We start from the raw sequence: 22250 nt of genomic DNA, 5'->3' as shown, positions 1-22250 counted from the left end.
CTTGCATCTTATACTGCTCTATATTTACTCTCACTCACTTAAAACTGTGCACTTATATTTATATTATATTGTAGATATGTTTGTACTGTTTAATTTGTATTGTATTGCACCGACTACGCCAAAACAAATTCCTTGTATGTCCAAAAACGTACTTGGCAATAAAGCTTTTCTGATTCTGATTCTGATTCTGAAATACAGACGAATAAGGGCTAAACACTTGGCATAGAAGTTAAAACCTATCTGTTAGATAAGAGAATGTGTGGAGGAACCAACCCTAACAGAGCTGTGATCTCTGGTACTGGATGCCAGCTATTAACTGAAAGAAAACGGACAATATTGGTAGTAGAGAAGAAGTATCATATAATTTAAATATTAGTTGAGAAGCAGTCGTTAAATTAAGTTAGTATCATGAAGATACAATATTATTCAAACATCCAACGGCATAGAATGTCAATAAACAAGAAAAATTTGAATGCTGAAAGCTTGCAGAAACAAGATGAAGTTGACTGTAGAATATCAGCTGCAATCTGATAAATTAACAAAATAGGAGAAACATTAGCAAAGGAAATTTGTCATCCGATCTCTTTAAAAAGGACTATCAGTGGAAAATAGCTTAACTAAGTGAAGTTACCTCAATATAACTTGTTGAAACAGTTATTGAAATGCAAGTACAGACAAAACCTAAAAAGACAACCAGCTGAGCTAGATGATACTGGAGCAAACTGAAGAAAAATATAACCCAAAGAAGCTGAAGTCCATGCTAATATATGTTAAAATAAAAATGGCATGAACTGCAAAGCAACAAGGAAGAATTACCAAATAAAAGCTGAAAAAAGACAAAAACAAACTAAACATGCCTATAGAACTAGAGAGAGAGAAGACGGACAGACGTGGAGTGAGATAGAGGTACACTGGCTTTGGCCTCCATTCTCTATCCTCCGAATTTACTTCAGCAGCCACACAGTGACAGTTTAGTGGAAAATAGTTGAAAACTACAGATCTCCTTCTCCATTGAATAAACTGGGATGCATCATCTCAAACATGCATCTCTCATTTGAAAACAGCATCAAATATCAAAAAAGAAACATTATTTAACTGAGTGAGAGGATCATTTGAAGTACATAAGTGACAAGGCTCATGTCTTAAGTCGAATAAGAGGGAAACCTGAGATTATCTGTGAAGCCTGAATAACACATCTAAATGTTCTGATGTATCTTTCTGATCAAAGGGGGGTTAAGTCCAAATTTATGAGATCGATTTAAGAATAAAATAACACATGAGGTGAGGTCACACACGGTTTTATAAGATGACTAATTTCTGAATGATAATAAAATGCACACCAGACATTATTTTCAGGCACTGGATCTAATTGAAGACTTTTCAACTTATTTTGACTTACTGTACAAAAACACAGTAGTTAGCAATGTTAATCTATTATTTTTCAGGATAATGTCTGAGCAACACATAGTTTAGCACAATTTCTATGCTGATAGGGTGAGGTAGAATGGCACTAAGCATGCCATAAGGGGAAAAGGTGATTGCTTAAACTATCCTTGCTAACTTCTGTTTCTTTCTCTTGCACGAAAACCTTGAGTGAATATAATTGATTCACTGCTAAAAGGAGCAGTTCATATCTCTCTATTAGTAGCCTTTTTACAGGTGATGAGAGGGAACCAATTTGACCTACAGAACGTTACCCTTCGTTGATGTGGAGGCTGGACCTGGGTTCTCATTAAGAGAGGTTTTAGAAGAATGTTCTTTCTGAATGGAAAATGGTTTGACCATTTATTCTATTTCTTAAGAACCTTATGTATTTTATATTTGCTGCAGCACAATTATAATCCAGAAGATTTACATTGTTAAATTTGGTTTCAACATTTCATTTCTGCTCATAATTATTTTGTTTTCAGAATGGAAAATGATTCCTATGTACTCGGGGCTGGCGTTTGAGCACTGCTGTGAAAGTTATCACACCCCTTTTCACGTCATCATCGCATTGGACTATGATAACGGAGGACGTTGAGGAAAAACAGGTAAAAGGACACTAAGGAAATACAAAAAAGGTGATGCTAACGATGCAACGACACCCAATTTACATGTGATACTTCTGTTACAACTATGATCTGAACAAGGCCCCTGACATCTAATTATTGGATAACACGTATGATGTAGTGACTAAGAGGAGATTAGTAAGGGTTTAACTGCCATTTTTGTTTAACAACGTTTTCTCCTGTTTCTGTTCATTTAGGAAGGTAAGATGAATGTCTTTGGTTTCAAGTTCTTTCAGCAGGTAAGTGTGTGTGTGTCTCACAGCTCATGGACTTAAACTATAAATCTTGTCTAATTTTTGCTGGTGTGTTTTGTGTCCAGCTCATTCACTCTAACAATGTCTGTTGTTGGTTATTTATCTCCAACTTTACAGCTCATTAATTTTTAACCCTAACAAGTCTGTTGTCAGTTATTTATCCAACTAACAGCTCATTTTTTTAACTTTTATTTCTGTCTGGTGTTGTTGGTTTTTACCTAACTCACAGCTCATTAATTTTTATATCTTACGATGTTATCTCCACCGCTTATATTGTTCCTTCTGTGTTTATGCAGACGTCTGCAATCTGAGTTTTCACAAAGAAATATTTCCGTTACTCATCAAAAGCAGCAATCAGCAGTCTGTCTTTCTGTTGTCACCGTGAGGTTTCTGGACAGAAAACTGCAGTCAGTCACCTGCTATGAGAGCCGCTCTGCACAGCGCTGCTCTCCCGTCACACAAATTTTCACTCACTCCGCCTAATAATGTCTATAACACAGATTATTTCCTCTGCGCACAGCTCATGAGTTTTTGACCAAAAAGCCTGGTCTTGCTGAATTCCTGTATTTTAGCTCACAGTTAATTTATTTTATCACTTCACAGGACTTATTCTCAGACTATGTGCTTGTGCTTTTATTTCGTCTGTAATCCGGTTTTACTGAGGCAGAACTCACGTAAAACACGGCATTCACACCCAAGTGTTTATACCTGATCTCAGTGTATTTACTTTTCTGTAGAATTTGGGGTTTCTCACTCTCCCCAGGCCTCCAACCCAGCTAATAGTAGTCCTCCGTCGAGGACTACACTGAACCGCCACGTTCGCAGTAATGAGGATGCTGTGCCGGTTCGTTGTGGTGAAGAGAGAGCTGAGCCTAAAAGTGAAGCTCTCGTTCCTACCCTCACCTATAGCCATGATCTTTGGGTCATGACCGAAAGAACGAGATCCCGGATATAAGCGGCTGAAATGAGCTTCCTCCGTAGGGTGGCCAGGCACTCCCTTAGAGATAGGGTGAGGAGCTCAACCATCCGGGAGGAGCTCAGAGTAGAGCTCTTGCTCCTCCACATCGAGAGGAGCCAGTTGAGGTGGCTCGGGCAACTATACCGGATGCCTTCTGGACGTCTTCCTCGGGAGGTATTCCAGGCATGTCCCACCAGGAGGAGGCCCAGGGGACGGCCCAGGACATGCTGGAGGGACTTTGTCTCAGCTGGCCTGGGAACGCCTGGGCTTCCCCCCAGAGGAGATGGAGGCAGTGTCTGGGGAGAGGGACATCTGGGTGTCTCTATCGAGTCTGCTGCCCCCATGACCTGGTCCCAGATTAAGCGGGAGATGACAAGTACGGGGGGAGTATTCTTTGGTTCCAGAATGAAACAGGAGGGCTTTCACAACACTGGAACATTCTTTGGGGCCAGCTAAGGTTGACGAGGTCCTGTAGAAACCCACGGAGCTGCTCTGCACAGGGCTTCAAAACTCTAGGGCTAACACAATCTGAAATTGCAGCCTTATTCTGGTTCAGTCTTTCTAGTTGTCTTTTCACCTGAGTTTTTGAGACACTGTTACAACCCCACTCGGTCTAGGGGGAAGTAAACATTTGAACCAGGTGTTATTGGTTTTGTGAAAGAAAGTATTTTATTGCTTTTCAGTTCAGGTTCTCTTAGGTTTAAGAAAATACAAACAAAAGGAGGGTACTTAGGAAGTACAAACAGTTTGAAAATAAAAAGGGGTAAAATCTGAAATACACAACCATAAATTTAACAAAATATACAACAACCAGTAATTTAACTGAAAATAATCCCACAAAAGGAGGGACAAGAACTAGTTTAACAGTTTCTTAAAGCAAAGAGTCCCTGCTAACAATAAGCAAACAAACAAACAATTCAAGATAAAGCTCACCAAGCTTTAAACAAACTCCTCAGAGTCAAGTTGGAAATAGATTCCCAACAAAGCAATCAAACTTACCAGCAAACAAGTAAGCATACACAGAACAAGCAAGTTAACAAACAAGCAGGTAAGCACACAAGCAAAGCAAGTTAATGTTCAAAGACACCCAGGTCAAAAGTGGCGAGCTGTTCACTCTAAATAACAGCTGCCCTTAGTGACAGGTGCAGAGAGTTTATACAGGTCCTTCTCAAAATATTAGCATATTGTGATAAAGTTCATTATTTTCCATAATGTCATGATGAAAATTTAACATTCATATATTTTAGATTCATTGCACACTAACTGAAATATTTCAGGTCTTTTATTGTCTTAATACGGATGATTTTGGCATACAGCTCATGAAAACCCAAAATTCCTATCTCACAAAATTAGCATATTATTAAAAGGCTCTCTAAATGAGCTATGAACCTAATCATCTGAATCAACGAGTTAACTCTAAACACCTGCAAAAGATTCCTGAGGCCTTTAAAACTCCCAGCCTGGTTCATCACTCAAAACCCCAATCATGGGTAAGACTGCCGACCTGACTGCTGTCCAGAAGGCCACTATTGACACCCTCAAGCAAGAGGATAAGACACAGAAAGAAATTTCTGAACAAATAGGCTGTTCCCAGAGTGCTGTATCAAGGCTCCTCAGTGGGAAGTCTGTGGGAAGGAAAAAGTGTGGCAGAAAACGCTGCACAACGAGTAGAGGTGACCGGACCCTGAGGAAGATTGTGGAGAAGGGCCGATTCCAGACCTTGGGGGACCTGCGGAAGCAGTGGACTGAGTCTGGAGTAGAAACATCCAGAGCCACCGTGCACAGGCGTGTGCAGGAAATGGGCTACAGGTGCCGCATTCCCCAGACCTGGGCTACAGAGAAGCAGCACTGGACTGTTGCTCAGTGGTCCAAAGTACTTTTTTCGGATGAAAGCAAATTCTGCATGTCATTCGGAAATCAAGGTGCCAGAGTCTGGAGGAAGACTGGGGAGAAGGAAATGCCAAAATGCCAGAAGTCCAGTGACAAGTACCCACAGTCAGTGATGGTCTGGGGTGCCGTGTCAGCTGCTGGTGTTGGTCCACTGTGTTTTATCAAGGGCAGGGTCAATGCAGCTAGCTATCAGGAGATTTTGGAGCACTTCATGCTTCCATCTGCTGAAAAGCTTTATGGAGATGAAGATTTCATTTTTCAGCTCGACCTGGCACCTGCTCACAATGCCAAAACCACTAGTAAATGGTTTACTGACCATGGTATCACTGTGCTCAATTGGCCTGCCAACTCTCCTGACCTGAACCCCATAGAGAATCTGTGGGATATTGTGAAGAGAACGTTGAGAGACTCAAGACCCAACACTCTGGATGAGCTAAAGGCCGCTATCGAAGCATCCTGGGCCTCCATAAGACCTCAGCAGTGCCACAGGCTGATTGCCTCCATGCCACGCCGCATTGAAGCAGTCATTTCTGCAAAAGGATTCCCAACCAAGTATTGAGTGCATAACTGTACATGATTATTTGAAGGTTGACGTTTTTTTGTATTAAAAACACTTTTCTTTTATTGGTCGGATGAAATATGCTAATTTTGTGAGATAGGAATTTTGGGTTTTCATGAGCTGTATGCCAAAATCATCCATATTAAGACAATAAAAGACCTGAAATATTTCAGTTAGTGTGCAATGAATCTAAAATATATGAATGTAAAATTTTCATCATTACATTATAGAAAATAACGAACTTTATCACAATATGCAACTTTTTGAGAAGGACCTGTATAGAGCGATCTCTTAAATGATTGGCGGCGAATGTGGAAGAACCAGGAAATGAATAGTCCAACATGAACTCCCGGAGACGTCCAGCAGGAGGAGCGCAGAGCGCGCAGGGAGATCCGAGTCCGTCAGGAACAACGAAGAAGAGTGAATACAGCAAAGACGAGAGTATCCAATGAAGAAGAGAGTAACCAGCGAAGAAGAGAGTAACCAGCGAAAGTCCAGTAGGAGGGTAGAAGAAGAAATCCGATCCCATCAGAAACAGCGGTACCAATAGCACGGTGGAAAACGGCCAGAACACACACATACGGCCACCAGCCGTAATAGACACACAGGTGGAAGGGGGAGGCAAAGGGAGCCTCGAACAGAATTCACAAACAGTATTTATACCAGAATGAGGGTGTTATCTCAAACAAAAAGAGTTTGGAAATATAGCCCTAGACCCCATCCCGGGTCAGACGTAACCAGGTCATTTATGAGAGCACCCATCTACCATCCCTTTAGATACAACACTTCAGGGAGTGTTAACCATAAAACTCCTGATAATGAATTTAGTGCCCATCTACTCTTAAGTAGGTCAGAGGAAAGAGGTAAAGGGAAGGTCACCTCTGAGTAATAAAACACAGGTCATTAAAGAGAGGTGAAGGGAAGATTAGAGCACTTTAAAATAATTTTCCACAACACAATAATAGAGCTGGGAGGAGTTCGGTGAGGCCATAGAGAAGGACTACCGGTTGGCCTCGAAGCGATTCTGGCAAACCGTCCGGCGCCTCAGGAGGGGGAAGCAGTGCTTTGCCAACACTGTTTATAGTGGGGGCGGGAGACTGCTGACCTCGACTGAGGACATTATCGGGCGGTGGAAGGAGTACTTCGAGGATCTCCTCAATCCTGCCATCACGCATTCCATGGTGGAAACAGAGGCTGGGGACTCGGGGTCGGACTCTTTCATCACCCAGGCTGAAGTCACCGAGGTGGTTAAAAAGCTCCGCGGTGGCAAGGCTTCGGGGGTGGATGAGATCCGCCCTGAGTACCTCAAGTCTCTGGATGTTGTAGGGCTGTCATGGTTGACACGTCTCTTCAACATTGCGTGGCGGTCGGGGACAGTGCCTCTGGACTGGCAGACTGGGGTGGTGGTCCCCCTTCATAAGAAGGGGGACCGGAGGGTGTGTTCCAACTACAGGGGGATCACACTCCTCAGCCTCCCTGGTAAGGCCTACGCCAGGGTATTGGAGAGGAGAGTCCGACCGATAGTCGAACCTCGGCTTCAGGAGGAGCAGTGTGGTTTTCATCCTGGCCGTGGAACACTGGACCAGCTCTATACCCTCTACAGGGTGCTCGAGGGTTCATGGGAGTTTGCCCAACCGGTTCACATGTGTTTTGTGGACCTGGAGAAGGCATTCGACTGTGTCCCTCGTAATGCCATGTGGGGGGTGATCCAGGACTATGGAATCGGGGGCCCTTTACTAGGGGCCATCCGGTCCCTGTACGAGCGGAGCAGGAGTTTGGTCCGCATTGCCGGCACTAAGTCGGACCTGTTCCCAGTGCATGTTGGACTCCGGCAGGGCTGCCCTTTGTCACCGGTCCTGTCCATAACAGTTATGGACAGGATTTCTAGACGCAGCCAAGGGCCGGAGGGGGTCGGGTTTGGGGACCAGTGGATTTCGTCTCTTCTTTTTGCAGATGACGTGGTCCTGCTGGCCCCCTCTAGCCAAGACCTACAGCATGCGCTGTGGTGGTTCACAGCCGAGTGTGAAGCGGCTGGGATGAGGATCAGCTCCTCCAAGTCCGAGGCCATGGTACTCGACCGGAAAAGGGTGGCTTGTCCTCTTCAGGTTGGAGGGGAGTTCCATACACGGAGCTGAAAGAACAGGAGGAGAACAGAAGACAGATCTGACATCATCAAAAGCTTTCCGACAGGAAGGCGATCAGGTGTATTTCACCCTCTCCTTCAGCAAATCTGTCAAAGGAGCAACCACAGTAGAAAAGTTTTTACAACAACTGTGGTAGTACCCCACAAGGCCAAGAAACCGCTGGAGTTCTTTTTTCGTTGCCGGTATAGGATACTGCACAATTGCAGTCACTTTGGCCTCCACCGGCTGCACGTTCCCTTGCCCAACCACCTTACCCATGTAGGTAACAGTGGCCTTAGCAAACTCAAGCTTGGCCAAATTAATGGTCAGGTGTGCTTCAGTCAGTCAGTCAAACACTACTATTCACTAATACGAGCCAGATGTTCTTTCCACGTATTACTAAAAACCACAAAATCATCTAGAAATACGGCACAACCCTCCAACCCAGACACAACCATGTCCTTTCATTAGAGCTGACCTCTGTTTATTTTAAATCCAAAAACAAATTATTAAAAACTAGGTTGGAGTTCATCCACAGATTCTGATTTTTAGAATAACTAAATGCAGTTCTTTCAGTCAGTTTTCTAAACACTCCGATACTCCCTGATATTACCAGTTTTTAGGAGAGGAGTTACAGCTATTTTTAGTCAGATTTTCTGTATTATCACTGAAAACAGGGATCTCTACAGGCTGGTTAATATTCTAAAAAAAAGAGGGACTATAAATTCATTCTAAACTAGAACCACCTTAGAGTCTGACAGAATGAGCTGAGGAGTGTTGGAATGTAGAGGGATGTCTGTTTTTCCCTATGAATGGAAGGTTGCAATGTTTTTATTAGTTCAGATATTTAAATAATAACTGTGAAGTAAAATCTCTGCATGACATTCTTTCCAGCTGTAGACTGTAATTTTAACAACAACCTTTATCACTTGAATGTCCCAAAACATTGTGAATGCAAACACTTGTTCGAAGTAATTTTAATATTTGTCCTCTTGTAGCTTGGATGCTCCGCAAAGGAGAGTCAACTAACAGATGGTTTGGAGAAATGTGCTACTGGATTATAAGGAATTCTTATGTATTTGGAGAAGTTCATCACAGTGAGAGTAAAGCCCAAAAAGAGACAAAAAAAAAAAAAAAGAAAGAAAAGAGAGAGATTCAGCAAAAATAAACATACTTTTACTTTCCCATTATACACTACTTAGGTACTTTCTGGCAAATGGGACTTATCATCTGAAGGAAATGTTTTAACGAGTTAACTGCAGTCAAAACAACAAAAAAACACAAAACCTTTTGGACTGATATGATCTCTATATTTTATTAAGCATCATTAACACAGGACAAGAGATTGCCACAAGCACAAGCTTAAACCTTAGTGATGGCCCAGAAAATTCCTGAAAAATCCTTTATGCAGTATGCAAAATATGTCACAGATGGAATAACATGATTTTAAAGTTGATCATCTATGGCAGACCCAGATCATCTAAAATATATAAAATTACAAATATTGTAATTTTGTAATTGTGTTTTAAAATAACCTGTAGTGATACAGCACTTAGATTCAACAGTTCAGAGAATACACTCCCCAGTAAAGACTTAATGTAGCACAGCATCTGCATCTTACATGATCTGGTTTTTATTTTTTATTACAGTGATTTAAGAACTGCTGAGGTGTTTTTTGACCCTCCAAAAACAATCTATCAATATGTCCAGCTCATGAAATGATTTACAATAAGGTCAATTTGTGATATACAATCATGATGCAAGATTAGCTTCTAAGTGGAGACTATGTTCATATCTACAGACTGAGTCAATATGATAGTAATTTAATGTAAGTAAAACAAGCAAACATAAACTCACCCTCCCATACAAATAAATGAAACATCACCACAACCAAAGAATCATTCCCAGTCTGAGAACAAAAATGATTTTCTGTGCCAGACACTGAAAAAGGCATCAAGTCAAGCTCCTACTTTCTTCCTGCAAACACGCTTGCTATATACGGTGACTTCTAGTTAACTTTAGTTGGTTGTGTCCACTGTGTCCTCACTGAAAAATGCCTGTAGAGCTTTTCCCTTAGAAATGTACTTTATGCTCTCAATTTCCCCACCACTGTTGTTGGGCTTCTGAAAATGAATTTCAAGGTGGTCCTGCATGTCCTCCTCATCCTCCACATCATCAATGCCTTCCAGAAGAATGGTTCGCATTGATGAGCCACAAGATGTCTGAAATAATGACAGAAATAAGCATAAAGACAAACTTTATTTAAAGGGTAATTTTAAACACAGAAGATTGATCATAACGCACCGTCCGCCCTTATGCATTTAACCCTTTTATTGACGGTAAAAGGTGTGTGTTTGATTCTGGTGCGAAGCTATAAGCTTCTTTTGTTAGCTTGAACTGCTAACAGGTAAGGACACGTTCTTGCTGCTAAAGAATATTTACCCAGAAAGGTTGTTAGTTTCAATCCAGTATATAATATTTCCCTAATGTCAGTCAGTCAGTCTAATGTTATTTTACTAAATTTGATAACTAAGTAAACACCATTATGCCCCATTTCTCTGGAAAGATTTGGCTTTTTTCCAAGATATTTTCTTAAATATTTGACCTTTTCCTTAATAATATTTCTTTAAATATTATTTCAATAAATAAAGGCAGCTAATTAGACACCGTTGAGAATTAGTCATCCAGAAGGTTGGTTTTATTCAGCAGATCATTCTTTAAAACATTATTTTATTAAAATAATATTTTATCTGATCTTGCATTGTGAAGGGTTGTCTAAACGTTTGCTAATTATTTCCTAAGTTGGTTCCAAAACTAACTTAACTTCATTTCCAGATTCTTCTAGATAATCCTTGGTTCTCAAACATAAACATTGCATGGTAATGTTGCATCACTCTTTTGGTCATAATTATCAATCATCTTTAATCAACTTGTTTATATTGTACATAGTCCATTAGTCTTGATTATTCTTTAATTCTGCTTGGTAGTTTAGTTGTGTTGTTTTAGCAAAGTAAAGAGTTTGTTGATTGAAATATGTTTGACTTTGAGTTGACTTATTTTTGTTAATAAATTCTTGTATTTCAAGAAATTGTGTGAATTCATTCCATGTGTGTGCAGAGTTTATGCTGTTCAATAATGTCAGAGCTTGGCTCATCCCTTTTGATTTTGTCCTAATGCCACCCCCTTATTGGGCTGGTATTCACCAGACAACCCTTAACAGACCGAAATATTATTTGATAAAATATAAAAATATTAATATTAAATAATATATTCAAATTCATAGTCACAACATCAGTAAATAGTCTGAAGAAATTCTGTTAAACCAACCCACTGACTCACGGTTGTGTTGTCCTTACAAATTCTCTGCATAAATATTTTGCCACAGGAGTATTCTGCAATGATGTTAGCGATCACTGTGGAATTATGCGTTTTTAAACCTCACATTCAAGAAATTGTTCGTTGTTACCCGAAGAAGGGAGGTTTTTATTGGTTGCCTTTGGCAAAACTTGTTAAAAAAATGCCCTTGGGGCTCGTGCCGAGTCACTAAAACTAACCTAGCCCATATACCAAGAGCCAGTTGTAATATTAGGGAATGAGGAGTCGTTAACAGAAGTGACGGTTTAGGAGTGGATGACTGCTGTGGGCTACTCAGTTGTCCAGGCCACCAGTTGAAGAAGGGCTAGACTTCTGGATGTAGTCTGTTAGAGGTTAGGTGTGTCATTTCCCGACACCAGCTTAAACAGAACTTTCAGTAAACCTGCTTAGTAAAACCTATCAGGTTTAGGGAAGTCCGGACCCGTTGGATGGAGAGCTGGATTGAGCATTCTGGATGCGAGGGCGGTAATGACGTCATCGTATTACATTGGTCAGAATGCTAAAGGTTTCCTTGCACGCTATAAAATTATGGTTTTGACAAGAATTAATAATAGTATTTGATCAAAACCTATTATGTTTTATTATTATTTATAAATATTACTGAAAAATAATACACAGTAGTGGGTACATTTAAAAAAAAAGCTTTACTAATCTAACCAAAAGCTGGACAGCTCCATGTTACGCCCTCCTTTCACTTCGCGGACATAAACTAGTGCTAAAAATGCCTTCAGCTCATTCACACTCATGTCTGAGGAGGAAAATCCTCCTAAACTCTGCGGGCCTCAGCCACGGCGCAGCCCTTAACGTGGATGAGCATTTCGGCGTCCTCCAAGCAGAGGAACGCGGTCTGGGCATCTTGGATCTGGCGCTCTGTCTACGCGTTCTGGCTCTGATGCCTCCCTCTACTTTCTTCCTCCCCTACCACTGTCCACACAGTGCCATCCTTTCCTATTTCCTCCTCCTTCCCAGGTATGCACTCGTCTTGCGATGAAAACACTGTAAAGCGCAGAATAGATTGTTGTTACTGGACTACTATACAGGTCCTTCTCAAAATATTAGCATATTGTGATAAAGTTCATTATTTTCCATAATGTCATGATGAAAATTTAACATTCATATATTTTAGATTCATTGCACACTAACTGAAATATTTCAGGTCTTTTATTGTCTTAATACGGATGATTTTGGCATACAGCTCATGAAAACCCAAAATTCCTATCTCACAAAATTAGCATATTTCATCCGACCAATAAAAGAAAAGTGTTTTTAATACAAAAAACGTCAACCTTCAAATAATCATGTACAGTTATGCACTCAATACTTGGTCGGGAATCCTTTTGCAGAAATGACTGCTTCAATGCGGCGTGGCATGGAGGCAATCAGCCTGTGGCACTGCTGAGGTCTTATGGAGGCCCAGGATGCTTCGATAGCGGCCTTTAGCTCATCCAGAGTGTTGGGTCTTGAGTCTCTCAACGTTCTCTTCACAATATCCCACAGATTCTCTATGGGGTTCAGGTCAGGAGAGTTGGCAGGCCAATTGAGCACAGTGATACCATGGTCAGTAAACCATTTACCAGTGGTTTTGGCACTGTGAGCAGGTGCCAGGTCGTGCTGAAAAATGAAATCTTCATCTCCATAAAGCTTTTCAGCAGATGGAAGCATGAAGTGCTCCAAAATCTCCTGATAGCTAGCTGCATTGACCCTGCCCTTGATAAAACACAGTGGACCAACACCAGTAGCTGACACGGCACCCCAGACCATCACTGACTGTGGGTACTTGACACTGGACTTCTGGCATTTTGGCATTTCCTTCTCCCCAGTCTTCCTCCAGACTCTGGCACCTTGATTTCCGAATGACATGCAGAATTTGCTTTCATCCGAAAAAAGTACTTTGGACCACTGAGCAACAGTCCAGTGCTGCTTCTCTGTAGCCCAGGTCAGGCGCTTCTGCCGCTGTTTCTGGTTCAAAAGTGGCTTGACCTGGGGAATGCGGTACCTGTAGCCCATTTCCTGCACACCCCTGTGCACGGTGGCTCTGGATGTTTCTACTCCAGACTCAGTCCACTGCTTCCGCAGGTCCCCCAAGGTCTGGAATTGGCCCTTCTCCACAATCTTCCTCAGGGTCCGGTCACCTCTTCTCGTTGTGCACCGTTTTCTGCCACACTTTTTCCTTCCCACAGACTTCCCACTGAGGTGCCTTGATACAGCACTCTGGGAACAGCCTATTCGTTCAGAAATTTCTTTCTGTGTCTTACCCTCTTGCTTGAGGGTGTCAATAGTGGCCTTCTGGACAGCAGTCAGGTCGGCAGTCTTACCCATGATTGGGGTTTTGAGTGATGAACCAGGCTGGGAGTTTTAAAGTCCTCAGGAATCTTTTGCAGGTGTTTAGAGTTAACTCGTTGATTCAGATGATGAGGTTCATAGCTCGTTTAGAGACCCTTTTAATGATATGCTAATTTTGTGAGATAGGAATTTTGGGTTTTCATGAGCTGTATGCCAAAATCATCCGTATTAAGACAATAAAAGACCTGAAATATTTCAGTTAGTGTGCAGTCAGTCAGTCAGTCAGTCAGTCAGTCATTTTCTACCGCTTATTCCATAGTGGGTCAGGGGGGAGCAGGTGCCTATCTCCAGCAGTCTATGGGCGAGAGGCAGGGTACACCCTGGACAGGTCGCCAGTCCATCACAGGGCAACACACAAACAACCATGCACTCACTCATTCATACACCTAAGGACAATTTAGAGTGACCAATTAACCTACAGGCATGTCTTTGGACTGTGGGAGGAAGTACCCGGTGAGAACTCCATCCAGAAAGACCCCCGGCAGGGAATCAAACCTAGGACCTTCTTACTGCAAGGCAACAGTACTACCAACTGCTCCACCGTGCAGCCCTGTGTTTATTTGCAGTTGAAATGCAGATAAACCACAAAGCAACACAACCTAATGGAACATGTCACCTGTTCCTGTTGAATTACTATTCTGTGATTTAAAGAAATTTTAGGTCAAATGACTTGTTTAAGACTCAACATCAATAGTTTAGGACACGGTCTCCTTTGGTCCTTGCCTGTCTTACATTTAGATTAGATTTGGGACTTTCATGTGTTTACTTGGGACTTGACAAGAGACATGTGAGAAGAGACTTGAGACTTAATCCCATCTGGGGAAGGGTACTGTGATATTAGAATTTTTGTGTTGTTTTTAATTGAGTTCTGTTAATATTTATTGTGTTTTGTATTCCTGCTTTTTTGTCCTGTTACGTTATTAGCTCAACTGCTCATTTTCCAACAAATGCAGTGGAGCAGCCATTAGTAAACATTCTACTCATCCAGTAATTCTACTAACCAGTATTTTACAGTATTTTCCCAGTTTTGGTCCATCTCTTTAATCAGATCCTCTTTTTAATAACATATTCGCTGCCACTTAATTCCTGTTGATATTGTTTTTTTGCTTGATATTTGTTTTTTTCCTATTTGCTTCGTCTCCTGTCTTTGTTGTGCTAGAATTCTGGGTGTTCTAACATCACGGAGAAACGTGTAGGTTGTAGAGCAAATGTACAGAACAAAACCCATTTTTCGCAAAACATCTAGTCATGTGTCTGTTCGTAGTCAGCAGTTAATGTGTAGATGTTCCATATGAGCATATTGCTGTCTAGATGGAAATCTATGAGAAAAATTAGAACAACCAAGGGAGGATAGTGATATCACAGTCACAATGTCACTGTATTTGCTGGTATTTTTACTGGGCACAGTAAAGTTAATTCCAAGAGTGTAAAAAAATATACATATCAATGAGCAGAGAATACAGATCTAAGAAGGTCACACATAGAAACAGAAAACATTTGTCTGACAGGCATCATATACACAAAATAACTAAGACTATTTATGATAGAAAGTAGGATCTTTTTTATGCACACCTTTACACACAAAGAACAGACCTTTTGAGGACAAGAATATTGATATTGAGCAATGGATAAAACTAACCAGAACCTTTAATTTGATGAGTGTATTGTGTCTTACCTGAAACTTTTTCAACTTGAACTCATATGCTGGTCCAACCCTAATGTTAACTTCAGATTCCAGATTTATTTTGTACCATCCTTTCATGGCCAACCTCCAGGCAACTACACATACAAACACAAGCACACACACAAAGACTACATTTCAGTATGGATGCATCATTAACTCAAAAACTTGAATCAACTTTGTCAATACCATAGCTCCATTCAGACACATTTGGAAGGTATTTTAATGAGGAAAATATTTTTCATCCATCAGATTGAAGCTTTTATGGAGCATTTATATGTATGGTCTCAATCTAACACGGCTAGAAATGTGGGTGTTGGAATAAAAAAAGCAAAACTCCTGTACATTTATTAGTTATTGTAATTATCTCCAAGAATCTAACAAGTTTTTAAATCAATCACCAAAATTCAAACAAAAATGCACCTAAATAAAGCAGACAAGAGGAAGAGAGTGTTGAAAAATCATATACATGTACATCTCAAAAAAATGAAAATATCATGAAAAGTTTCATTTTTCTCATTTCAGAAATGGAAACTCATAACCCTAACCCTTTATTACAGATAGAGTAAATTTCTTTCAGGCCTTTGTTTATTCTAATTAGGGTTAGGGTTACAATAAAAAGAAAATTTTAAACAAATGTCAGGTTTCTGAAAAATAAGTACATAACTATGCACTCAATACTTGGTTGGGGCTCCATTTGCATGAATTACTGCATCAATGCAGCGTGGCATGGAGGTGATCAGCATGTGGTTCTGCTGAGGTGTGACAGAAGCCCAGGTTGCTTTGATATTGGTGCTCAGGTCATCTGTATTGATGGGTTTGGTGTCTCATTTTCCTCTTAAGAATGCCTCATCCTTTATTGGGTTCAGGTAATGCCAGTTTCCTGGCCAATCAAACACAGTAACACCATTGTCATTGAAATAGCTTATGGTACCTTTAGCAGTGGGTAGGTGCCAAGTCTTGCTGGAAAATGAAACCAGCATCTCCACAAAGCTTGTTAGCAGAAGGATAAATGGAGTGTTCTAAAATGTCCTGGAGACCTGCAGAAGCTACAGGAGCACCCAAGAAACATCTCGAAGTGAAGCGGTTTTCCCCTACCTGAAAGAGGAAAATGGAACCGCAGCATCGCACACCTTCCTGTTTGGACATCCAGGTAACGAAAGCTACCCAGGCACACCGCGAACACTGAAGGAGCAATAACATGCCTTTGTTGTACAGTTCGGTCAGGCCGGCTAAACAGCTGATCCCCCCCAACAGCTACTGAGAGTAGCTGCAACGGGGTTTTGGACCAATTTACGCCTGAAATTACATAGCTAAAATAATATTAAAGTATAGCTCGACAGTTAGATAGTCAAAATGCATTTGGTACCTATGTAAAGGTAGGACATAAATTAAACATTTTCCAGTGGAACCACTATTGCAAATGTTACTATGTCCGATTTAGTTTTGATTAAACAAAGGAACATATTTATTTTTTGAGCCTCTGCAAACCTTTTCACTAAATAAAAACTGCAAAACTCTATGAAAATCCTTTTGAAATCTTAGGAGAAGCCTCAAGTTTTACTCATCAACGTCTTGACAATACCTGCTGCAGATTTGGACTGATCCTTTATCAAGATGGCGCCGCAGATGGTCGCCTCGGCGTGTTGGTGTGCATTGTTTTGTTTTGTTTTTTGCTTTAAAACGGTCTTCTGTGATGGTACCCGGAGCTCTCTCACCAGAGAAGAACTCATGAACATCAGGGCTACTACACCAGAGGAGTTATTTCCAACTTTTCTGCCTACTGCTCTGGAATTTTTGGACATTCTGGTCAAAGGTGCGCTCACCTTTGTTCACGCGGTGAAACGCCGGAAGAGAGGGAAACGGGCTGGGGTGCTGGTACGACTTCGCCAGCGTGGACTACGAACACCGTTACCTGGAATATTTCTCTCTAACGTGCGCTCACTTCCCAACAAAATTGAGGAACTACAACTGCTGTTGGGGAAAAACAGGGACTTTTATTCATCGGCAGTTTTGTGCTTCACGGAGACGTGGCTGTGTGGATTAATACCGGACTCTGCGCTGCAGCTGGCAGGATTCCAGCTCTACAGAGCGGACAGAGACACGGAACTCTCCGGCAAGGCGAAAGGTGGAGGAATCTGTTTTTACCTCATCAGTGGTTGGTGCAACGACGTGACAGTGATTCAGCAGCACTGTTCTCCAGACCTGGAATCCTCTGCGTCTGTCTGGAAAGGGCTCAAGCAAATCACCAACTACAAGCCGAAAGCCCCCCACTCCATCAACGACCGACGCCTCGCCAACGACCTGAACGAGTTCTACTGCCGCTTTGAAAGACAAAGGGACAGTCCTGCAACCATCCCCCACGGCACCCCCCAAGAGCTGCAGCCACAATTCACCACCCCAACCTCAAGAGGGGCCTTGGCACCTCCAACCCCCACCCTGAAGTTCCCCCCCACCAGCCCCCTACCCACGCCGAGGACGGCTCTTTCCATCCAGGAGAGGGACGTCAGCAAACTCTTCAGGAGACAGAACCCCCGGAAAGCTGCTGGTCCGGATTCTGTCTCACCAGCCAGCCTGAAGCACTGCGCTGATCAGCTGTCTCCAGTCTTCACAGACATTTTTAACACCTCACTGGAGACATGTCATGTGCCAGCCTGCTTCAAGTCCTCCACCATCGTCCCTGTTCCCAAGAAGCCAAGGACCACAGGGCTTAATGACTTCAGACCCGTCGCCCTGACCTCTGTGGTGATGAAGTCCTTTGAGCGCCTTGTGCTCTCACACCTAAAAGACATCACCGACCCCCTCCTGGACCCCCTGCAGTTTGCCTACAGAGCCAACAGGTCTGTAGATGATGCAGTCAACCTAGCCCTTCACTTCATCCTCCGGCACCTGGACTCCACAGGAACCTACGCCAGGATCCTGTTTGTGGATTTCAGCTCTGCCTTCAACACCATCGTCCCAGTTCTGCTACAGGAGAAGCTCTCCCAGCTGAGTGTGCCCGACTCCACCTGCAGGTGGATAACTGACTTCCTGTCCAACAGGAAGCAGCGCGTGAGGCTGGGGAAGCACGTCTCTGACTCCCTGACCATCAGCAGTGGTTCCCCCCAAGGCTGTGTTCTCTCTCCTCTGCTCTTCTCCCTGTACACCAACAGCTGCACCTCCAGTCACCAGTCTGTCAAGCTTCCGAAGTTTGCGGAGGACACCACCCTGATCGGACTCATCTCTGATGGTGACGAGTCCGCGTATAGATGGGAGGTGGACCATCTGTTGGACTGGTGCAGCCAGAACAACCTTGAGCTCAACGCTCTAAAGACAGTGGAGATGGTTGTGGACTTCAGGCAGAACCCAGCCCCACCTGCCCCCATCACCCTCTGTGACTCCACAATTGACACTGTGGAATCTTTCCGCTTCCTGGGAACCATCATCTCCCAGGATCTCAAGTGGGAGCCAAACATCAGCTCCCTCATCAAGAAAGCCCAGCAGAGGATGTTCTTCCTGCGGCAGCTGAAGAAATTCAACCTGCCAAAGACTATGATGGTGCACTTCTACACAGCCATCATTGAGTCCATCCTCACCTCCTCCATCACCATCTGGTACGCCGTTGCTACAGCCAAGGATAAGGGCAGGCTGCAGCGTGTCATTCGGTCTGCTGAGAAGGTGATTGGCTGCAGTCTACTGTCGCTCCAGGAACTGTACACCTCCAGGACCCTGAAGCGGGCAGGGAAGATTCTGGCTGATCCCTCCCACCCCGGTCACAGACTCTTTGAGACTCTCCCCTCTGGCAGGAGGCTGCGGTCCATCCGGACCAAAACCTCACGCCACAAGAACAGTTTTTTCCCATCTGCCACCAGCCTGGTTAACAAAGCCCGGAAACCACCCTGACATTCTCCCTTTCCCCCACACCCCCCCTTTTTTGCTGACAGGACACCTGTAACCTGTAACTCTATGCGTTACATTAACGCTCAGCTTGGACTCCTGCCATACTTGCACAATGATCACCTGCACTGTTGTATTGCTCTTGCATCTTATACTGCTCTATACTTACTCTCACTCACTTAAAACTGTGCACATATATTTCTATTATATTGTAGATATGTTTATACTGTTTAATTTGTATTGTATTGCACCGACTACGCCAAAACAAATTCCTTGTATGTCCAAAAACGTACTTGGCAATAAAGCTTTTCTGATTCTGAATCAGTTGAAGCATACACGGGTTGGACAATAAAACTGAAACACCTGTCATTTTAGTGTGGGAGGTTTCATGGCTAAATTGGACCAGCCTGGTAGCCAGTCTTCATTGATTGCACATTGCACCAGTAAGAGCAGAGTGTGAAGGTTCAATTAGCAGGGTAAGAGCACAGTTTTGCTCTAAATATTGAAATGCACACAACATTATGGGTGACATACCAGAGTTCAAAAGAGGACCAATTGTTGGTGCACGTCTTGCAGGCGCATCTGTGACCAAGACAGCAAGTCTTTGTGATGTATCAAGAGCCACGGTATCCAGGGTAATGTCAGCATACCACCAAGAAAGACGAACCACATCCAACAGGATTAACTGTGGACGCAAGAGGAAGCTGTCTGAAAGGGATTTTCTGGTGCTAACCTGGATTGTATCCAAAAAACATAAAACCACGGCTGCCCAAATCACGGCAGAATTAAATGTGCACCTCAACTCTCCTGTTTCCACCAGAACTGTCCGTCGGGAGATACACAGGGTCAATATACACGGCCGGACTGCTATAGCCGAACCTTTGGTCAATCATGCCAAAGCCAAACGTCGGTTTCAATGGTGCAAGGAGCGCAAATCTTGGGCTGTGGACAATGTGAAACATGTATTGTTCTCTGATGAGTCCACCTTTACTATTTTCCCCACATACGGGAGAGTTACGGTGTGGAGAAGCCCCAAAGAAGCGTACCACCCAGACTGTTGCATGCCCAGAGTGAAGCATGGGGGTGGATCAGTGATGGTTTGGGCTGCCATATCATGGCATTCCCTTGGCCCAATACTTGTGCTAGATGGGCGCGTCACTGCCAAGGACTACCGAACCATTCTTGAGGACCATGTGCATCCAATGATTCAAACATTGTATCCTGAAGGCGGTGCCGTGTATCAGGATGACAATGCACCAATACACACAGCAAGACTGGTGAAAGATTGGTTTGATGAACATGAAAGTGAAGTTGAACATCTCCCATGGCCTGCACAGTCACCAGATCTAAATATTATTAAGCCTCTTTGGGGTGTTTTGGAGGAGCGATTCAGGAAACGTTTTCCTCCACCAGTATCACGTAGTGACCTGGCCACTATCCTACAAGAAGAATGGCTTAAAATCCCTCTAACCACTGTGCAGGACTTGTATATGTCATTCCCAAGACGAATTGATGCTGTATTGGCCGCAAAACCATATTAATAAATTATTGTGGTCTAAAACCAGGTGTTTCAGTTTCATTGTCCAACTCCTGTATTTGTTCCACAAACGTTTTAGTGGGCAGTGTGCCAGGCAGAGCTGGCATTTTGGTACAATTTAACCAAATGTGCCAAAATTGTGCCAAATGTGTTTTTCACCTCATAAAATGGAATATGGTCAAATAAAAAAGCTGATTTATATTTGCAGGACTCCGCCTGCATATGACATAGCCTTTGCTCATGACATTTGTCCTGTGTATTATCAAAATGTGCCATTTCGTACAGCATAAAATCAATATGATGAAAAGAAAATCAAACTAAATTGTATCCTTTTGTCTCCAACTGGAGGAATTTTATTGAACAAAATAATCCATGATAAACCATGTAGACCAATGTGCAAATAAATATGCTTATATAGGTACAAAATTGTTGATGGGCTCACCAGGATCATTTTGCAGTTCTTGGCAGTCTATTGGTTAAGAGCTGGCTCTTGTACCTATGTTATCTGGGTTCGATTCGCATTTAGGGAACAAATTTCTATAAATCTATCTTGGAAAAAGCTTTAAATCTCAAGGAGGCTTCACCTGGTTAAACATGACCGTTATTATAAGCATTGTATGTATGTAACAAAGGAAATTCACATCACAACCCTCTCCCACATTTGTTTCCACTTTTCCTTTTGATTCAGCCATTGTATCATAAAGACAGATTAAGATCATACAGACACCATATTCTGAATTTATTGGCATCAAAACACCATTCATTTATTTAGTCGATTTAAAGCTATACACAAGAAATTCACATCATTATAATCATTCTGCCTATTTCACTTTTATTGCCGACTTGATGGCGCAGTAGAGCAAATAATGTTGATGCCTCGGCTCTTGAGTAAAGTAATAGAATGGAAAGCCTCAGTGCTTCAAGAGACTTCATCACTAGCTGCAGGGCATGTGTGCGGCAACCAGAGCCTGCTTCAAAAGAATATTGTGAACATTAAAGCCTCCTTTTGCAAGATATTTCAGAAAAAGAAATGGACAGTGTTTGACCTAGTTTTAGGGTTGGTGTAAAATAGGCAACACATTTTTCTGATTTAAGACATAATGCCCACACGTGGATGATTGGGACAGCTTCGCTACTCAAAACCAGCGCCCTTCGGAACTCATTCTCCAGAAATGGTTCACGTAAGAGGTAGTGTTTGGGCAGAAACATTAGGAGGAAATAAGCTGAATAATGTTATTTTATGTTGTTTGCTAGGTGCTAGCAGACTAGCTGCTCAGTTGATGTGAATATACAATACATTGAAGCTAATAATTTTGTTCTGGGAAGAGTTCTGTGCTCCTCATGAGGAATCACAGACAGCATCACATTAACTTATGTGAGGACAACACTGTTCCCCTTATGAAGGCACAGTGTTTCTCCTATAAGAAGGCCTGGATCAACCCCGAAATACAGGCTCTCAAGGAGAAGAAGAGAACCTTTAGATCAGGAAACAAGGAGAAGCTAAGAGCTGTGCAGAAGGAACTGAGAAGAAAGATCAGGGATGATAAAAAAAAACCTAGAGGATGAAGATGGAGTGCCTGCTACAGCAGAATATCAGTAAGGT

General features: G+C 42.5%; 1 protein-coding gene across 1 annotated transcript in view; it reads right to left on the bottom strand.

The window, feature by feature from the left end:
* Positions 1-9131: 9131 nt before the first annotated feature.
* The window catches only part of nmi (N-myc (and STAT) interactor), a 45528-nt gene continuing 32409 nt past the window's right edge, over positions 9132-22250 (bottom strand). Inside the window, exons 8-9 of the mRNA XM_047371645.1 lie at positions 15229-15332; positions 9132-10057 (exon numbers count right to left, since the gene is read on the bottom strand). Of these exons, the coding sequence (XP_047227601.1) occupies positions 9854-10057; positions 15229-15332 (308 nt within the window). The 3' untranslated portion in view covers positions 9132-9853. The remainder of the gene's footprint in view (positions 10058-15228; positions 15333-22250) is intronic.

This window comes from Girardinichthys multiradiatus, chromosome 7 (assembly GCF_021462225.1).
Source record: "Girardinichthys multiradiatus isolate DD_20200921_A chromosome 7, DD_fGirMul_XY1, whole genome shotgun sequence".
Taxonomy (NCBI): domain Eukaryota; kingdom Metazoa; phylum Chordata; class Actinopteri; order Cyprinodontiformes; family Goodeidae; genus Girardinichthys; species Girardinichthys multiradiatus.
The sequence above is the reverse complement of the archived record's forward strand: the minus strand, read 5'-3'. Positions and strand labels throughout refer to the sequence as shown.